This window comes from Cupressus sempervirens, chromosome 7 (assembly GCF_028749045.1).
Source record: "Cupressus sempervirens isolate cs-2001-9-10 chromosome 7, ASM2874904v1, whole genome shotgun sequence".
Lineage (NCBI taxonomy): Eukaryota > Viridiplantae > Streptophyta > Pinopsida > Cupressales > Cupressaceae > Cupressus > Cupressus sempervirens.
Window position 1 is genome coordinate 701,882,714 of NC_143124.1, and position 20,651 is coordinate 701,903,364.

A 20,651-nucleotide genomic window follows, 5' to 3' on the forward strand; every position below is an offset into this window, starting at 1 on the left:
TAGGACTCTAGGCATAGCTGCATCAATGAAATCATACAATTATTGAGTCTTGTAGGGATTTGTAGAAGTTGTAACAGTCACATTTAACAAGACATGAACCTTTGACAGCATCCTATTTGAGGTTTGGATCTTGTTCACTGTATTTTCTTTAAGTTAAATATGCTGGACTAAACAGGCTTTTATGATGACATTGCATGTTGCTAGCAATTCTTTGTAACTCTCCCTTAGAAATTTTCAAGTTGTTTTTTGTGTGTTTACATTATGAACCATTTAGATGTCGACAACATGGACTTTGCTATCGAACCAAGTACCCTATGGAACATTAAAATTAAATTAAGAAAATGAATGCTTTTTTAATCAATTGAGTTAAACTGTTAAACACACAAGAAGAAACAACAAAAAGAATCAGCTCACACTCTCTCTCTACATACATACATATTCTTATCAATGATATCTTATGCTTATTTGAATCATTTATTCTTTCCCCTAAAATTATATTGTTTGTACTACACAGGAATTTATGGGTCGAAACCTACTTGCAATGAATGTGATGTGGAAATATCGTGAGCAGGTACAAGTGTCTTGCATTTATTTCTGTATTTGTTATTTTGTCAAAATGAGAAGTATGCACGTAGTTACTATCATACCTTTCTGGGATTGTACTTTACATAACAGTTGTAGACACGTCATATTTATCTGTACACATGCATGTATGTGCACATTTACGCTGTTACCTTTTGTTCACCTGTGGTGACAGATAAGGAAAAAGGAAAAAAACAAGACAAAATCTGTACTGTTGAATACATGATACTCATATGGTCATACTAAAGGAGTCTGGGAATCCTTGATTCACTAGATCACATGATAGATTGTAGTCTTTCACGCTCATTGAATTCTAATCCATTAATTCTGTTCTCACGTGGGCATAGAGTAAATTTCATCTGAAACTGACTTGAATTGTGACCCCCTATTTGATTATAGGTACATGCATCTCACATTTCCCTGATTCATTCCTCTCAAATTTACTGTCTCTTTCCCTGAGACTTGATTGATCTAGGAACTCTACATCATTCCTTTTGTCCTAGGTTGCTGGTTCGGGTTATAGGTTCAAGTTCGAACTCAAAGGACCAGTTCGCTGGTGCAGCAAAATTTTGAAAAAGGGTTTGGGTTATTCCTCCAGTAGATTTAATAGTAAATTATAATATTAAATAATATAGTCCAATGCATTCATGTTAAAATTAAATTATGTATATAGTCCTCTAGAGTCCAATAGATTTGAAATCAAATTATATTGTTAATAATATTTAATTAACATTTATATATGTATCTACATATGTGTGTATATATATATTACCATTTCCACATTAAATTAAGTTTTAAAAAATAAAATGATATTAAAGTTTTAAAATAATAATAAATAAATAAATAAATATATATATATATATATATATATATATATATATATATATATATATAATATAGTCAAATGTATATGAAGGAAGGAGATTTAATAAAGAAAGAGGACTTGCTTTGATGCTCAAGATAAACAATTTATAACATATATAGACGGAAATCAATTTGGGGGTTTCCGTTATGGACATGAAGTGCATAAATGTCGTCGGAGTTTCTTGCTTCTAGAAATAGTTGGTGGCCTTTTCTATCCATCTACCCCTCTGTCCTGGCCCATCTGTGTGCGGGGAATACTTTTCATCCATTTTTAATTGATTTTTCTCCTCCATTTGACCTACCAATAAGTGCTGCAGAGGCAGTCAGCAAAACAAATCCATGCAGCTTCCGTAAATGTTGCAGAGGCAGTTAGCGAAATAAATGAGGAAATTTTGTTCACCTGCACAACCCTGTGAATGAAGAATTGAACCAACGACCGTACCCGAACAAGTTCAAACAAAATCTAGGTCTGGGCATAAATCTGGCAAACAAGTTAACTTAGCTCTTATCCCCTCAGTAATCAGATTGTACAAGTTATGTCTTAGAGCATCTTTTGAAATAGTAGATTTTTTTTTTTATGTGAATTTAATTCAGTAATGAAGATGAAATGTAAACCCTGCTGAATGAAACATTCATGTTCACATTGACTTCAGCTATGTGATTACAATGCTATTAGATTTCCACAATCCATCAGTATTATTAGCTTGTTTTCTAGATTCGATTGTCTAAGCAATTTTTATCATCAACGTTTGGGATCACACTCTGTGATCCATTGGCAGGATGCAAGAGAGATACTAGAGAATAAATGATAAAAGTGTGATTTTTAATGTCTTTTTGGACTTGCTGGAAATGAAGACTTGACAGTTCTTTTACCATTGGCAGAGATATCATTATAGAGTTCTAAAATTCAGCAAGTTCTTGTTGGGCTTGGAAAATGAGCAGTTTACCAGCCGAGACTGCTCCAAAAAACTTGTAACTTGGTCAGTTCTCACCAAAACTTACCCAGATATCATTATAGAATTCTAAAATTCAGCAAGTTCTTTTTGGGTTTGGAAAATGAGCAGTTTACCAGCCGAGACTGCCCAAAAAAACTTGTAACTTGGTCAGTTTGCTAACAAAAAAAAAGCAAGATATCTTTGTTAAAACCTTCATTGTTTGATTTTTTTTGTCATATCCATATATATCAGGTCGAATTATCAGCAGCATGAAATGATTTTTGAGTGATTTAAAATTATTTTGGCCAGTGATGGAAAAACAAAGTTGTTTTCCCCTTTATTCAGCTTGAAGTAAAAAAACCAACATTTTTCACCCTCTTTTTATTAACTTTTCAGTGGGTTTTAGTTTCCCCCTGATCAAGTTTTATATGATTTTTAATATTCCAATTTATCCCTTAGGTTTGCCAATATAAAGAACCTCAACCGGTTCTAACTCCAACAAACAACAAATTTCTTCACTTCTGGGGGGGTGTTTTGTCAAACACTTTGCATGAAACCTCTATCTTGCTGTCCTTTATTTTTAGATTACTTTCGCTTGCTTGTCATCGTTTAAAATTTAGTTTAGACACTTGCAAATGGTTATTAGATATCCAAGCAAAGAACTGAAGTATAGATGCAATCTTTTTTTGACCATTCAAGTGCATTGATATGATTTTTACATGTGAAATGTGCATCTACAGCTAGTAGACATTTATACGAACACTTGGCATGCACACTAATAACGGAAACAGATAACTACAACTGGGCATTTTATCAAACAGTTGTGGGGCAACCTTATAACTCTTCTTTCAAATACCAATAATGCTGAAGTAAACAATGCCAATTATCAAATTTGAATGCTAAAATTCATTGTGCCATCTCTGAAATTACAATTAAATTAAAGAACCTGTATATAGCTGCTGTAGAGATCAATTTGCAGCAGAGCAATGATAATGAGCATGAACAACTGTGCATTCTTCCCACCTTAGTGCAGATCTTAGCTATTTAGATGTTAGATGCTGCCCAAACAAGGAAATGCCAATCTCCCTGAAACTGTTCATGGCTGCTATGAGGAATGCCACAACAGCTGTAACTTCAATGGCAGCAGGAAACACTCATGCGTAGTGACGTGAGAATGAAACACACCCAAACACCCCTCTTGGCATCCAATTAAAATAAAAAACCGTTGGGGGTTTTACACGCCCAATCACAATACCAGCCGCCTTCCAATTACAATAACCACAGTATGAAGGCTGAAAATTCCAAACGCCCAATTTGTAAAGTTTGTAGGATCATTTCCAGCAAATGCAATAACACTGCCTTTTTCTGTGTGTTCCAAATGCAGATTTTGAATGTATATAAATGTGTAGAAGAGACATGTCTTTATGGTTTATAAGTTAATAACCATTAGACAATATTAACATTAATATATATATATATATATATATATATATATATATATATATATATATATATATATAATATATTAGAGTTTGATTATTTGAATATTAACCAATAACCATAGAATGATTATCTCTAGGTCAATTCAATCCGACTGAAGCTACAACATTAATACTCCCTCTTAGCTAGGGAGGATTGTTATAGAACACATTATTCTCTCGAGCATATAGAGAGATATCATCTCAATATGATATTCTTGGAATGACATGTTGTAAACATATCTTGGAATGACACATTGTAAACATATCAACATATATCCAACACAATAGATGTTTTCTTTCGATATCATCAGAAGTATGATTCAACAAGGAAATCAACCATGTGATATTCATCATATTGATATTCTCTTGGTATGGGCACTAGCATCAAGTTCATGTTGCCTACCAAAAGAATATGTTAAATCCTAGAAGGATATGTGTTATCTGATCTCTGGCACAATCTGGGACAACAACTAAATGTAGTCTATCAGATAACAATCCTAATCTCAAGGACAACAACTTAATGTCGTCCATCATGACAAGTATCATGATCTCTGACACATTCTAAGACATCAACTTAATGTAGTCTATCATGATACATTCATCATCATGATTTCTGATACACTCCGGGACAACAACTTAATGTAGTCTCCATCATGATAATAGGTCAAGCCATTGTTAAGATCCTCACCTAACAATACTGACTTCACAACACAAACATTGATGAAAGATCGTCACCTCTCATGATGTTTTCCAATAGAATCATGTAGTAACTCACATGATATCTACCATGAACCATGTCAGAGTGTGGATCCACCATAGCTGCTCCTATAGGGTGGAAGAAAGGCTTTCACCTCAAGGTTTTCTCTCACGGAGAAGGATGCATTAAAGTGCATCTTAGGTAATCATTGATGTTGAGGCTCCCTCTCACTGAAGGCTTTGATTCATTACTTCAAGCTTGTCTTCAATAATGCACAAACTTCACTTTGGCAGAAGGCTTTAGTCTGCACATATGAAACTCCATCTTATGAATCATAGTCCTTTAATTGCTACAGTTTCTTGATCACTAGAGAATACACCTCAATATGGTCTACTCCCTCTGAATAAATATGATCAAGATCCTCAGAAGTCAACTGAAACATATTCTCTATCTGCTCCCTCTCTTTGTCCAAGGTTTCCTTTATTGAAATGTTAGGCTCCCTCTTGATATAGAAGGATACTCATAATCTCAATCATCATAGATATTCGCTTCAAGAATCTCACTCTATCTAGCATAATCATTAGATACCTAATGAATTCTAGATTGAAACTTCTTTGAGTTCTACACAATATTCGGTAGCATGTGTAAACTGTAAAGTACCAATTTTCTTTTCCTGCAAGAACAACCTCAGAGACAAGGGAAAAGATAAAGGCAAGTGGCTATTTATGGTACGTATACAACTTACATACAGTGAATAGATAAATGTGATACTCAAAGATAATAAATACTTATCTGCACATCAACATCCTTGATACAAGTTTCTGCAATGAGGATCCATATGTAACAAATCAGAAAACATCTTCATATAAGCATTTGTCAAACAGTGGGAATGAAACAGTGGTTATTATTCGCCCCCCACCACCACACACCCCCCCACAAAATGTAAAATTTCCACTTTATTTTATTCAGTTTTCAGTCACTATTTAATCCCATGACTACTCACATAAAGATCTTTCTTCCTTGAATGCAATCTTATAAACTTCTTAGTTTGTGCTTTAATATGATAGATTATGAGGCCTTCATAGGCCATGTTATTGACCATCACCTAGACTATCTGTGTTCTAAATGTAGAAATTGTCTCCCCTCTCCAAGCTAGACAAGGAGGAACAGTTTGATATTAGTAAATTTTGGGTTTATCCCCAAGTTAAATAATTTGGAGTGTGTATCTTATTTCAAATCTTTTGTTTTATTCTGGCCAGCAGGATATTCAAAGGGAGAAGCTAGTAAAGAAATTGATATTTTCTAATTCACCAAAGGGTATTATGCAGCAAGCCCCTAGTTATGTATTGGATGGGAAAATAGGCAATAGAAAATATGAAGTCAATTTAGAGAGGCTAGCAGAAGAGTTGGCACTAATATTTGGGTTTCAATTGTATGATGAGATAGCTGCTCAGGAAATGGTTGGGGAGCTGCATCCTAAACCGACCCTCAAGTTCATAATGATGAATTACATGATAGATCTGAATAGGCTGGTAGGTAATGAATGCAAAATAAACTGGTGTGCACTTATGATTTATCCTTTATGCAAGATCTAGAAAATCATTTCCATATTCGATATATTGATAATTTGTCCCTGTTATGTTATTGAAGCATTTGCCAATTATATTGTCAAGTAACACCCTGATATAATCCTTTATGATGAAATGACTGCAATATCATGTTAGTTGCCTTTGATCATCCACAATTGACTCTTATTTCAGATCCAGATACTTGTACAGAATAAAGTCTGGTAGTGGCAGAGATTGTTTGTTTCATGCCACTACAAATTAGTCTCATATTGATCTCTTGAGGAGGCAGTATTAGTGGTGGTCTATATTGATTGAAAACAAAGTTATATTGCTGCGAATTTTATTTACTAATCACTATTTCTGAACTTTTACGTTACATAACTGCTTAATTGTCTGCTGCTATTAGGTCTGAAAAGCCTTCACTGATCACTTCTCTGATAATTTACCTAAGAAGTTGTGAAGACCCAATTGTGCTTAAGTTGGTGGCTTCATATCAAAGCCAATCTAATGTGCCATATTGCTGTTTCTGATCAGTATTACAGTCGTTCATGTTTGCATACTTTAGTGGTCTTTTCATAAACAAGGAGGTGCATTAGCTCATCTTGATTTCAAAGGTGCATGATTATTTGACTGCTGTCATTATTACTTCTTCAATGCCAATGATTGTCCATCTCATATCACTACTCGCACATTATTCATGTCTCCTATTATTCTTTGCTATTCCAGCGACACTTATAATGATTCACATCATAGTTCATACTTGAGATGGTATATTTCTCACTTTAGAGATACTTAGCATGATAGCAGCATTGGTTGACATAGAAAATGTCAAATTGGTTTCAAATGATAATAAATGATGTAACGCTTGACAGCATGTCTCTGTCTCCACCAATAAGGAATTGGACTTCAATTGGGGTTTGGATATAGATTGTTGATTGGTCAATAATGGCTGTCTGAACATTACACCTTTCAATTGATCTTGATTGTTTCCGTCTACTCCACTCCCTTCCTTATGTTTACTGTAATATTGTTTCTATTATTTGTTCTCAAACTTTGTATCTATTGCCCGTGTCGCATATTTAGTATACTAAATGTTGCTTCAACTTCTATTGCATCAAGTCATCCTGCTCTATAGCTGAGTTGGTTGCCAACTCAGCAATAGAGCAGGATGACTCGAGGCAATAGAAATCCTCTTCGTATTTTATTGAGTACTCCCTTATTGCTGGTTGAATCTTGTCTCCGTTTCTCCAAATTCCAAGTTCCATGTGTGGTCGTTGCTCTCTCTGTGACATCGTTTGCAGATGTGGATATCCCTTTTTGTTTCAAATTCAATGTGTTGCGTATTATTGTTCGGTACTATGCTTGAATGATCGTTTTCCTGTTAAAGTCTACATGGAGTATAGACTAGGACTCTCCTTCTGACTGCGATTTGTCTTGGCTATCATGGTTGTATTACTAATTTAGTTCCTTCCCATTCTCCGTTCAACTGCATCTTTTAAATCTTTTTATTAGCTGATAAGTTATCACTGTGTATAATAACATGTCTTTGATTGCTTTATTACACTTGCAGTTTAGCTCTGATACCATGTTAAGTTTGTAGGATTATTTTTTGCAAATGTAATAACATTTTCATTTTCCTTGCATTCCAAATGCAGATTTTAAATATATATAAATATGTGTAGAGGAGACATGTCTCATGAAGAGACATGTCTCTATGGTTTAGAAGTTAATAACCATCTAGACAATATATACATACATACATATATATATTAGAGTTTGTTTATTTGATGATCAACCAATAACCATAGAATGATTATCTGTAGGTCAATTCAATCTGACTGAAGCTACACCATTAACACAATTCAGTAGAACAATTTTCTGCAAATGAAGAACTAATATTGGTATACAATAACACCAAGATTCTAGACTTAATTGTGCAATTCAACCTTAGAAATCAGACACAATTCACCATGTATTTCAATGGCTTAAAGTGTAAATCAGTTTTGGAGGAATCAATCATCTCATAAAACTATGATCAAACCCTCAATAAACTTCACAAGTAATTAAAAGACAATAGATAAGAATGAGTTTTTTTTCTCCATGAATTCTCTTTTATAATGTCACTTGGCTTCTTCCTCGCACTTTTCATTAAAGAGCCTTCATCAATACAACTTTCAATTAGAAGCTCTCATTTAATAATTTAATAATAATTTGGCCACTAAAATTATAATAACTCCCAAAATACTTATCCTTTAAGTATGTCGTCTGAAACAAGAGTCACACCTATTATTTTTCCATGTAACCAAACACACTTTCCTAAAATAAAAAGGGTCTCTCTCAATCATCACTAGACTTGCCATAAACAATAGGTGCATGAAACTAAGCTGAAATGAAGTCCAAACGAAGTCAAACGAAGACCAAACTGGAACATACTGAATTGTGAAGAAGGCAAGATCCTCCCATAGCCAATCCTTTGCCTCAGAAGACCCTCAATCCACAATAATTAGCCTACGAGGATCATAATAATAGCCTTATTCCTCAAACTCTAATGTTGGCCGAAATGGGGATATTATAGTTCCCCCTCTCTACTATTCTGTCACCAAGCAATCTTAGAATTAGATAACACATTAGTCCACCTTGGTCTCAAGGGTAGAATCGTGTAGCGTCCCTATGATCACCAACTAGCTCTTGTAGCATCATAACCAATTTGACTGAAAGAACTTGCCAAACTGAAATGAATTTGATTGTAGATGTCACAGAGTGAATATCTCATAGAGAAGCAACTCAGAAAGCTGACAAATCTTGTTTCCCCTAATTGTGAAAAGTGAATTTCCATACACGCTATCCGAAGCATGAGCAACTGAATTTTACACCTGAGAAAGATCATGCAAATGAGAGTCAAAAGTAAAACCATATGTACTTGGCGCCATATATAGATCCCAAAATTCCTTTGCATGCCCTATCCGAAATCCTGATGCACTAGAAGGATCCCAAAGGCAAATATTGAACAAAAGCCTGCCAAGAAGAACATCTTCTGATATCTATTGCTCAACTCCGAAATCAACTTCACCAAGCCCAAAGTGGTAAAGCCAACCAACAAGACCCAACCAAACTTCACTTCTAACCATGTCAGCACTAGGGACCCAAAGCACACTAAATGTACATCCATCCGTACCATGGAGATCAGGACATTTGAAAGTGGCTGAATCACTAGCACCATCTCTATCCTTTGCAAGGTTCCCAAGGATATGCTCACTCTGCAAATAATCCAACTTGCAACCACTAATCCCAGCTACTAAGATGGAAAATACTCACCCCCTAAAGGATTGTACATCTTTGAAACCAATCCACACCGATGCATCATCAAATCCTTTGTATGTGGATCTAAGAAGTCGTGATGAATACTCCTTCCTATGCAGTCACGATAAAAAGCTCCCACCTCGGTCAAATCTAATTGTCATAGCTTTGAATGTAACCCTTGTCATCTAGCTCATCACCAAAAACATTTGTAGTGGATGGAACCACAGGAGAATCCGACATAATTTGTGGGTTCTCACTATTTTCTACATATGCACTCATCCTCACTGTATCATCTGCACTTGTAACTGGGATGTATGTGGTCACATTGTCAACCCTCTCACAACCATAACCTATGGATATCAAATCATCACCAACCACCACTGTGTGTAGCTGAACCAAATCTAGGGCTGGTGTTGACTATACATGCTCCAACTCCGTGGTAACCTCATCCAAACGTGACTCTGCCTCTTGGGAAGCCAACTATGCTGCAAAGAGTCCACAGTCACCTCAAGCTCATGGGTGAGCTCAACTACCTCCTCCTCTTTCCCTAACAATGCCTCATAAATTCATAATAAGTGTTATTCCACTCAAGAAGGTAATCCCTGTTAGCTACCAACTGTAAATAATTATGCTTCAAGATCTTGACAGCCTCTCGAAGCGAATGAATCTCTACTAGGGAAAAACAACTACCATTATGCTCTTTTTTCATAGGAGCACCCCAACCAAATACAACTAACATCTCTCGAAAAACATCATAATGCTCAAGAGCTGAAAATATGTCACTATATCTCACGTTTAGTTGTCTAGTCATATGATGTCTCAGCATACCTTGGCTCCTATGTAAGCTCTCCGACTCACTAATTGCATTGTGATAGGTGACTATATTGTGAGTTCGGCTTCCATTAGGTCCACCTAATGGGAGGGCTCCAACAACTCCAGTTCCACTAGTGATTCCTCTATAGACACCTCCAGCTTCTCCTATAGGAACCCAGATTTGTAGATGCATCACCTAAGTTCGATCTAGATTCTTCTCTCAAGGAACCTAATTATAGAGCATCTCCTAATGCTAATATTGGTCGTTCTCCTCTCTGGCTAAGTGGTGGGCTAAGACACGTGATGATCTTCGAGATGATGAGCTCATCGATGGGAGAACTACGAAGAAAAAGAGCAAACCTACCAAGCCAATTAATATTTATCTTATGGCCAACATTCACAATGTGTTTGAACCTTAGACATACTCTGAGGCTAAAGGAACTCCAATGTGGGAATAGGCCATGACATTAGAACACCAAAGCCTATTGAAGAATCATACCTAGGTCCTTTTTGATCTTCCACCATGGAAGAAACCCATTGACTGCAAATGAATTTACAAAATAAAATACAATTTTGATGGTACTTTGGAAAAGTACTTTGGAAAACTCGTTTTGTCGTAAAGGGATTTTGTCAGTGTCAGGGCATTGATTATGAGGAGACCTTTGCTCCTATAGCAAAGATGAGCACTATCAAATTAGTCCTATCCATGGCAGCACAATTTGGCCGGAAGGTCCATTAGATGGACATCAAGAGCGCTTTCTTGAAAGATGACCTACAAGAAGTGGCCTACATGATGCAACCTCCTAGTTTCAAGGTTGTTGGTAACGAACATTAGGTTCTCATGTTAGTGAAAGCTCTCTATGGTTTGAAGCAAGCCCCTTGGGCATGGTACATGAAATTTGACTACTGACAATGACATCGTCCTTCTAATCATTTATGTGGATTATTTGATCATCATTGACAATTTGACATCTTTGCTTCAAGGAATCAAATAGAGTTTATGCCAATCTTTTGATACGACTGATCGCGAGCTCATGCATTATAGCCTAGGTGTTGAGGTTTGGCAACAGTCTTTTGGTATATTCATTTCTTAGTCTAAATATGTCAAGGATCTATTAGACAAATTTTGTATGCAGGATTGCAAGCCTGCATCTACAACCATGGAGAAAGGTCTGAAGTTATTAGTCAAATCTAATTCTCCTCTAGTTGATGATACTACATCTAGGCAACTAGTAGGCAAACTCATCTAACTTTTTGCTAGTAGACTTGATATCAACTTCACAATCAGCTACATCTCATGCTTTATGACAACTCCCAAGGTTGATCATTGGATTGCAGCAAAGCGTGTGCTTCATTATGTGAAAGGCACTACAGATTATGGACTTTTTTACTCTTAGAGTTCTAATCCTAAGCTCATTGAGTTCTTAAATTTAGATTGGGTAGGTTTTGTTTACGATAAAAAGTCAACTTCTAGATATGTGTTCAGTTTGGGATCTAGTGCCGTCACATGGACTAGCAAGAAGTAGAAGGTAGTTTCTCTCTCCTCTACAAAGGCTGAATACAAAGGGACAGTTAAGGCATGTTGTGAAGTTGTTTGGTTTCATCGGATGCTTGGGTATATGTAGATGTCACCAGTAGGACTGACCACTTTATTTGTTGATAATGAAGGCGTTATCAAGTTAACACGGAATCCAATCTTCCATTAATGAACCAAGGATGTGGATGGTCACTATCACTACATGGGGTAGCTAGTTGAAGACAGGACAATAGACTTGCGATATGTTCCTACAACGGATCAAACTGTAGACATTCTCACCAAGCCTCTTGGTCCAGATAAGTTTGTCAAATTTAGAGGACAACTGAGTGGTGTGGATAGATTAACCATTAAGGGAGGGTATTACAATAATAGATAGCTTCTATCATTGTCTATTATTATTATTTAATGGTTATCTATTTGTAATCTATTATAAATATTAGAATGTTTCTAATATTTAGTTAGTTGTTGGTTTATTGTAAAATAAGGGATCTCATTCTATTAGGCTGTCTAACCAAATTTCTTTATGGTTGAATGCATTCTTGTTCTTTTCTTTGAATATGGAAAATTTTCTGGACTCATATTACTGATTTGATAAGAAAGAACCATTCGTAGTTCTGCATTCATATTACTAATTTGATAAGAAGAACCATTCATAGTTTTGCATTCATATTGCTGATTTGGTAAGAAAGAACCATTGATAGATATACATTCATGTTTATAGAATCTCTTGAACTTATACCTTTTTGATTCCAAGTCTGAGGACATAGCACTTATTCATGAGTAAAAGAAGGGATTTTATTCCATTAGGTAAGAAACTTTCTTTATGGTTGAATGCATTCTTGTTCTTTTCTTTGAGTATGGAAAATTTAGATCTTTGGTTCATTGTGGCATGTATCTTTAAATTGTTGAATATGCTATGAGACTGAATCGAATAAGTAAATATAATTCTCTTCCCTAACTAATAGAACCATGGAGCAGGGGATTTGAAATGAACCATGGATCTTGTCATGAAAGATAAAATCCTTCTTGAGCTTATGTTGTATAGTAATCTGTTTAACTGTGTTAGAATACCAGTAATCCCAGAAAAGGGGCATTTGTATTGTTATAGTTGTATAAGTACATTATTCTTTAGTGCAATGAAGCCGTTGGGATGTGGATACCTGAATAATAGAGTCAGGTGACCCTTGAAGAGTTTGGCAATGACATTTTCTGCACAAGGAATGTGCTTGGGCTTTAAAAACCTTGGCGAAGGTGGTAGTGTACTATGAGCAGTATTCTGTAGTCACTAGAACTAGTAGTGCAACATCTCGCTATGAAGGTCATGTAATAGGTAGTTATGTCCTTAGGATGGCTAGTACGGTGGTTGTGGGTTTGCGCCAATTTTCAGATGGAAAGAAAATGGAAACTGTCTTTCCATGTCCATGGGAAAGGTTGGGCTACTTCTCTGTAGAGGTTGTAAAGGTGACCGTGAGGTCCACCAACAAAGGATCCAAGGTTAGGTGGTAAAACTAAAGATCCTTGATGATACTCTTTTTCCCATGGAAGACAAAAGATAAACAAAAAGCAATAGAAATGGAACAAGTATAGGTCTTACACTTTGAAGTTGGTTCTATTATTTCATTTCTCAATAATGTTTAGTTATTTTCTTTCGTAGTTAGAGTTGCATTTTCATATTTTATTTCCTATGATTCTCAATGAAGTAGTTGAATTCAGCTTCATGTGAACTGTAGTAACTTCCTTCTGGTTAGTTAATGCAACTTACTTTTCACGTTCATAAGAAAATGAAAGATAGTAACTCAGTTATATTGTTACGATATTTTACTTTCCTTGCAAGAAAAGCTAATTTCCTATTTTGTTAGGATATTATGGTTTAGTTGTTATACATGATATCAGAGCAACTGGGTTAACTCTTGACTTGGGAATTCACCCCTTCAGACATAGTGAAGTAAAAACCGCCGTTGGTACTTTGCAAGACGTGGATCCAACGAACACCTTGAAAGAAAGTTTGAGACCCGACTATTGTGCAACTTTGGATGGTTTGTGCTAGATATGATCTTTCTAGAGTAGCCCTTGGACAATGATGTGACTTTAGCCCACTATATATGCTGATTTGGTTAGAATGGCGTAGATGGTCATCATAAAGAAAATTTTGAGAGTTCAGTAGAAAACTCTTCGGTAGTCAAGGCTAAAGAATCTCTAGGTGAGAGTGTAGGCCCTAATAAGCCCTATTTTTGTTGAGTGCATACCCCTGGATATTGCCTCAAACCTTTTGATTTTGATGGGTAAGAAGAACCCATCCCAAATTATAGTGGCTTGTGAGCGATCACCTTTCAACAATTTTGTAATCGTAAATATTTTTGATATAATCAATATAATTGAGATCATTAAAAAAAGTTTCCCTTATTGTGATCTATGAATAAATTGAATAGATGAATAAACGATGTGAAATTAATAAAAACCTTCCAGCATCAAATACTTAGTGATTAAATTAGAGGAATGGAAAACTCTTTAAACCATCATGTGGGATCAAGTGACATAAATAACCCTTTGGTGAAACTTGATCAACTTATTAGGATGGTGGTTGACACCCAAGATTGAATCCTTAACTTGGAAGGAAAGGTGGATGGATCACCTAAATTTACTAGAAATGAGCAAGAGTCCCAAATTAGGACTCATGATCTACAATTCTGAGCATACCTATCAATGTAGACATCCTAGAGAATCCTCCAAAGATTTACATGATCATGATGAACGCCTTCAACTAGTTAGGGAACTATGCTTGAATATGAGAAAAGTGAACCCCCTTAAGTTCTTTGGATTTGTGTTTAGAGATGTCATAAAAGAATGGATGATGGAGATGCAAAAGTGCTTCAAGATCTGTCACTACTTTGAAAAATCTAAGGTTGCTTGGGGAGCTTTTCATTTGGCCAGAGAAGTAGGCTCCATGGTGGGAGAACAAGAGGATGGAGCTTAAATTGAAAATCACTAAGGTTACATGGGAATAATTTGTTAAATTTTTTAGGCAAAAATGGTTACCCCAACACTTTTAAGATCAGAAGGTGAAGGAACTCCAAGACTTAAAACAAGGAAGAATGTCGGTTCATGACTATTGGGAAAAATGTACAAGAATTCAAAATATGTTCCTTGCTACTAGGTGGATGAGATCTTCCGTGTGTGAAAATTCATCATAGGGAATGAGAATACTATCTCAGTTTCCTTTGATGACTATGAGTTACAAGCTGATTTCTATGTAATCAACTTAGAGGAAATGGATATTGTGTTGGGTATGCAATGGCTATAGGACATTGGGGAGTTTACCCTTATCCAACGTTCGATGGAGATGAGGTTTGAGTACCAAGGAAGAGGATGTGTGTTGAGGGGAATCACAGAAGAGAGTTTGTGCGCTAGGTTTGATGCAAGAGCATCTTGCATCACAAAATAAAATGGGGTGTTGTGGAGAGAGAAAGTGACGAAAATTGGAGAAAAAATAATTTTAAAAAAAAAATGGAGAAAAAGGCTTTTTCATTTACCGAGTGCATGGGTGGCATAAAAAGAAAAATAAGAAAAATAGTTGTCATTTCATTTATTGGTGTATAGGTGGCATTATAGAAGTTAGTGGAAAGTTCCTTATTTTATGTATTTAATGTTTTTTGCCAAGCCGATTTGTGGCTTGAAGGTGTATTTAATGAGAGTGTTTATTTAATGTATTTTATGCTAGGCCGACTTGTGGCTTGGTTTAGTATAAGTAGAGGGTCTTGTGGATCCTAGAGTCATTATTCGTTCAACATGGGATTCAGCATGGAGGACATCAGCTAGAGAGGAGTAGTTGAGAAGAGCAAAGTTTGTTAGCAGAGCTAGTAGTTGCGGCTTCGAAAAATAATAAGGTTGCTTGGTGGCTTGCGAGCACAAGTTTAGATTCTTCTTGGGGTTTTCTACCAGATTGCGGATCTGGACTAGCTAGGGTTTGGATCTTGTGAGACCTTGCAGAGCGGTTGCTGTATTTGCTGATGTATTTGGCCGTAACCTGGAAGGCCTTACAGTCAGGCACGTTGGATGTAAATCTTATGATTATATTATGAGAATTGGCATTGTTTTGGATCTAAATCTGTGTTATTGTTATTCTTCCGCTATGTGGTTATTTGCTGGGGGCTAGGACATCTCCTTTGGGGATTCTCCTACCTTGTACTTCATCGAGGTCTTTCTTTAGAGAGGAGAGTGGGATGATACTGGGGCATGATATAATTTAGGAGGAGCTTGTCAAATATCGTGTCTCTAGTAGTTTAGGGATACACTATTTTGATCAACATGTGGGTGCAGTTCACTTTGTGAACAATCCTTTGTTTGATATGGATATGGAATTGTCTTATGACAATCCGGTTTTTGAGGATGATGATGATGTTGATTCCCATTAGTGCACTAGGATTCTAGATATGCCTCCCTGAGAATTTTCAAGGTGTATATGGTGAAGAGTGCGTATAACTTTAATTTGATCCACATGCACGTGATATCTTTTGGATGCAGAATTTGACAATGCATGAGGTGGATGATTGGTATTATAGCTTATTTTTCTTAGAGAAAGGGGGCAAATTATGTCCGTTGGTAGAGATGCTTCCATGTGATGTTTTTGTTATCAGTTGTTGTGTTCAGTTTGGCAAATTGTGTTGATTTTATGGATGTTGATATCATTATAGGAGTTGGTGATGGCAGGGACATTACAAAGTCTTACCCATCGGATCCCGAAGGTGTGGCTACGTTTCAAGTGGAGTCTAGTTAACTACCATATGCAAGATTGCTTGGGGACAAGCAATTTCAGGGAGGGAAGACTTTAATATCCCCATTTTAACTCACTTTGGCTTGCAGTGAGGATTAGCCTATCAGTAACCTTTTAGGCTAGTCAAAGGGATAGGTCTTAGTTGGCAGAGCTAGAGGTCAATTCCTACTTCGCAGGTCAAGGATGTTCAACATTGCTCTTCATTTGGGTCAGTTTAGCCTTACTATTTATAATAAGTATATATTTCGGAAAATCAAGATTTTCATCTTTAGTAGGGCATCTGAATAGTTTGGTAGTAGTACGAAGGAGTTGTGATATAGACAGAGCTTACATTTTGAGACTTACTAGTTATAGTAAGTGAATTATGCTATGTTGCTATTTTGGTAGTGCACCTGCCTTGGGTGTTAGTAGAGTTCATTAGTTGATTGATTGGAATAGATCTATTGATTCATACTTAAGGCATTAATTATTAAAAAAGTATTTGATCATTAATAAAGTATGCTTTATTAATAATAAATTCACAAAAGGACTTCTTACAAAATTATAAATGTAAGTGGGGGCCAAAGTCATTAATTTATATTGTTTGACGTGGCGCCTAAGAGGAAGGTATTAATCTAAGTTGCTAGTTCGGGTTCAGTTCAAAGTTCGAAGTTCAAGAACCGGTTCACAAGTCTGTCAAAATTTTGGAAAGGGGTTTGGGTTCATTAGTACAAAAACATGTAAAAGTTATAAAAAATTTATATACACATTTATGAAGCATGAGTTGAAATTAGAATGTAGCATAAACACATTTAAACAACAAAAACACCATAAACAGTTAAACTTGTAATCATATTGATCGTACCATCATATAGTTCAATCAACCTCAACATCAAAGATTCAAAACATTATAAATATCAAGTTCAAGTATCATTTTTTCACGTTCATTGTTCAACTAATGGAATGAAAATCAGAAAAACTAGTAATATTCTAAGTTCTTTAATCTTCATCATCTTCTTCTTCTTCTTCATCTTCTTCTTCTTTGGTATTACTTGAGCTAAGGCCAAAAGGATCAGCAGCAGAAGCAACAATGGTATTGACATCAAAGTCATCAAAATCATCCATTGTAAGCCGAGCAGTGGAAGCATCCAAGTCCACAATCTTTGCACCTATATCCCACTTCTTTGTCTCCCCCTCTTTGTATTCTTTACTCTTGTGCAAAAGAAGGCACAAGTTGTTATGCACAAATACCAGTTTCTCTGCTTTTTTTTATTGCAACCTAGTGCTTTTCACCAAGTGGATGAAAGAAATAGGTGCTCCAATTTTTTTTTGATGCAAAAGAACTAGCAACCTATGAAGACAAAATAGGGTAAGCAATTAAAAAAGAATTAATTCAATCTTATAAAAAATTTAAAATCGGTTTCTAGTCATGATTCTTTTGAAGATAAAGTGAGCTATTTTTTTAAAAATAAATTATAAAACTTGTGATATGATTTTGATTGCTAGGGGCTGCAACGTTTGGAATCTTTGGCCATGGAGGTAACACCGACCATGAGCATCCTTCTTGAACCGATGATGAAGAGCATTATTACTTAGACCTCTAGCATTCACAAACTCTATGAACTTAGTCATGATTGCATCTCTCATATCATCATCAAGAAATAGTCTTTTAAATGCTGCTTGGTACCCGTCAGACACTTCCATATCTCTATATGGTGACAACCTTCCTAGTAGACTACAATATTGAGAGCTAGTGTATTTGGGCATCAAGGCAAAGGCAAGCAAATGTAGTGGAGTGGTCATTTTGTTCCATCTTTAAAAAATAATTACTTGCACTTGTTTGAAAAAGGTCTCTTGCGGATCTTGCTCTCTCATTTATAATTTACTTGATCTTCTCAAGCACTGAGTCTATGCCATCATAGATCTCTCCAAGGCAAGGCCTATCCATGTCAATGTAACTAAGCATGCTCATAATGGGCTTGGTGATCTTAAGGAGGTATTCCACATGTTCCCACCATGACTCAGCCAATAGCCTATCCTTTATTTTGTTAGCTCTATTAGTGTTCTTTTGCTTCCATACACCCCAGTTGTGGCTGATTACCATACCTTGAAGTGCATCTTTCACTTGCACAAGTCATCTCAAGACGATTGTATGTGATGCAAAATGGGTCTCAGCAACCTATGACATAAATTAGAGCAAAAAACAACTATTAGATACATATTTTAGATAAGCATACATTGCACAAGTAAAATCTGAAAAAATAGAAATTGTCAAATATTAAAAATTAAATTTCTAACTTGAGTTCCAGTTCATTTACCTTCAGTAGCTCCAAGTTTGAGTGGTTTCTGAAAAGAGATTAAGTCATGTGGTGGTTTGTGACAAACATTTGGATGTCCTTAGCCTCTTCATACACTATTTTGATCCACTCAATTTGGTTCCCAATCTTCTGTAGCATAAGATTGAGTGAATGGACCGCACAAGGTGTCTAAAAGGTATGCTGATATCAGGCTTCAGCTGCCCTACAATTTTTTGCGTTGTCCGTTATGACTTGGACAACCTTTCTTGCACCTACTTGTTCAATGGCCTCAATTGGGATATTAGCAATAAATGACCCATCTTTTACTTGACCCTCACGATCCACTGCTTTCGGAAACCTTGTCCCATTAGGGTATACCACAAATACATTGATTAAGGGACGGTTCCTAGAATCCTTCCACTTATTTGAAACAATTGACACGCCTATCTCAACCCATGAGTCCCTTATGGACTTCAATTGATCTTCAATCCGTTGGACCTCTTGATCCAACAAGGTTGTGCACACTTTCTCATACCCGGGGCCACAATACCCTCTTGGAGCTTCATTGGCACCCCTCAAAATGTCCTTCCAAAATGGAGAGAGAACAACGTTAAAGGACAGCCCATTTGCATACAGGCATCTTCCCACCTTAATGTCAGCAATTTCCTGACTCTTATTTTGAAGAAAAGTTTCTAGTGGTCCCTTTCTTTTGTGTACAAGGGGGTCAGATTCAGTGTTAGTGTTCGCTACGGTACTAAAAAAGGGGTGGTCTTGTACTATAACATCTGGGGGGGAATTGCATTCCCTTTGCTCTTTTACTTTTACTTTTATTGCTGCTGAGTTTTGTTGCCCTACGACCTCTCTCTTTTGCTGCCTCATTCTCTTCAATATATTTTAACACGGTTTCATTTGGTATAAGGGCACCTTTCTTGCCAGGACATTTCTTGACTCCTCTCCCAGTATATCCACACAAATGATCTACCACATGATAATAAGAACTTTTTCTTTCTACACCACAACTCCAACATCTCCAACGGAATGCACCACTCTTGGAAGGGGTCTTATAATGTCTACATACTTCTATAGAGCAAAATCACAATTGGGTTCTATTCTTTGTTCGGTATTGCCCACTGATGAAGAGGTAGATGCCATTCCTTTCCCTATGGCAAGAAATTAGATAAATGTTTATAATTTATATGCAAGAAAATGACAAATTCTGAAAATATGGAAAAATGCAAAAACTAGAACAAAAACAATAGCAAATGAAATAAGATCTTACCTTTTCCAGCCATTGCAAGCTTGTAAATGTATATGAATGATGCACAAACACTTGAAGAACACCCACAAGTCAATCTTCAAACTCCTTGCAGAGTTGGATGCATGTTCAAAAACTTATGTGCTCTTCCTTAAGACAAAATGACCTGTTTGGAAATATAAAATGGCAATGAGAGGCCACCAAAAGAAATTCATAACAACTATTAGGGTTGTGGATGCCAAAAAACATTCAATTTTAGCCTAAAAAATAACTTTCCAGCCGTCCGCGTGGCCTGGTTCGCTGCGGGTTCAAACTTTTGGATGTTGGTTTTCTCGGGTTCGAGCCAGATCAAACCCACAGGGAAAAATTTGAACCCTGCCCGAACCAAGTCCAAATCGGACCAGTTCGAACTTTTCCTGGTCGGGGGGGGGGGGGGGGGGGGGAGGTACCATGGTAACCTAGGTATTAATTAATGGTTTACTATGTGATTCTTAATCTATAAAGCAAATTCAATAGATTTATTAATGTGACTTATTGAAGAAGCTATTTGGTTCAAAATTTTATGAGGAAAT

General features: G+C 36.2%; 1 protein-coding gene across 1 annotated transcript in view; it reads left to right on the forward strand.

Annotated features, from left to right (window-relative positions):
• Positions 1–20,651, forward strand: part of LOC149549147 (uncharacterized) — a 111,050-nt gene that overhangs the window by 60,390 nt on the left and 30,009 nt on the right. Inside the window, exon 4 of the mRNA XM_089792573.1 lies at positions 515–571. Within this exon, the coding sequence (XP_089648699.1) occupies positions 515–571 (57 nt within the window). The remainder of the gene's footprint in view (positions 1–514; positions 572–20,651) is intronic.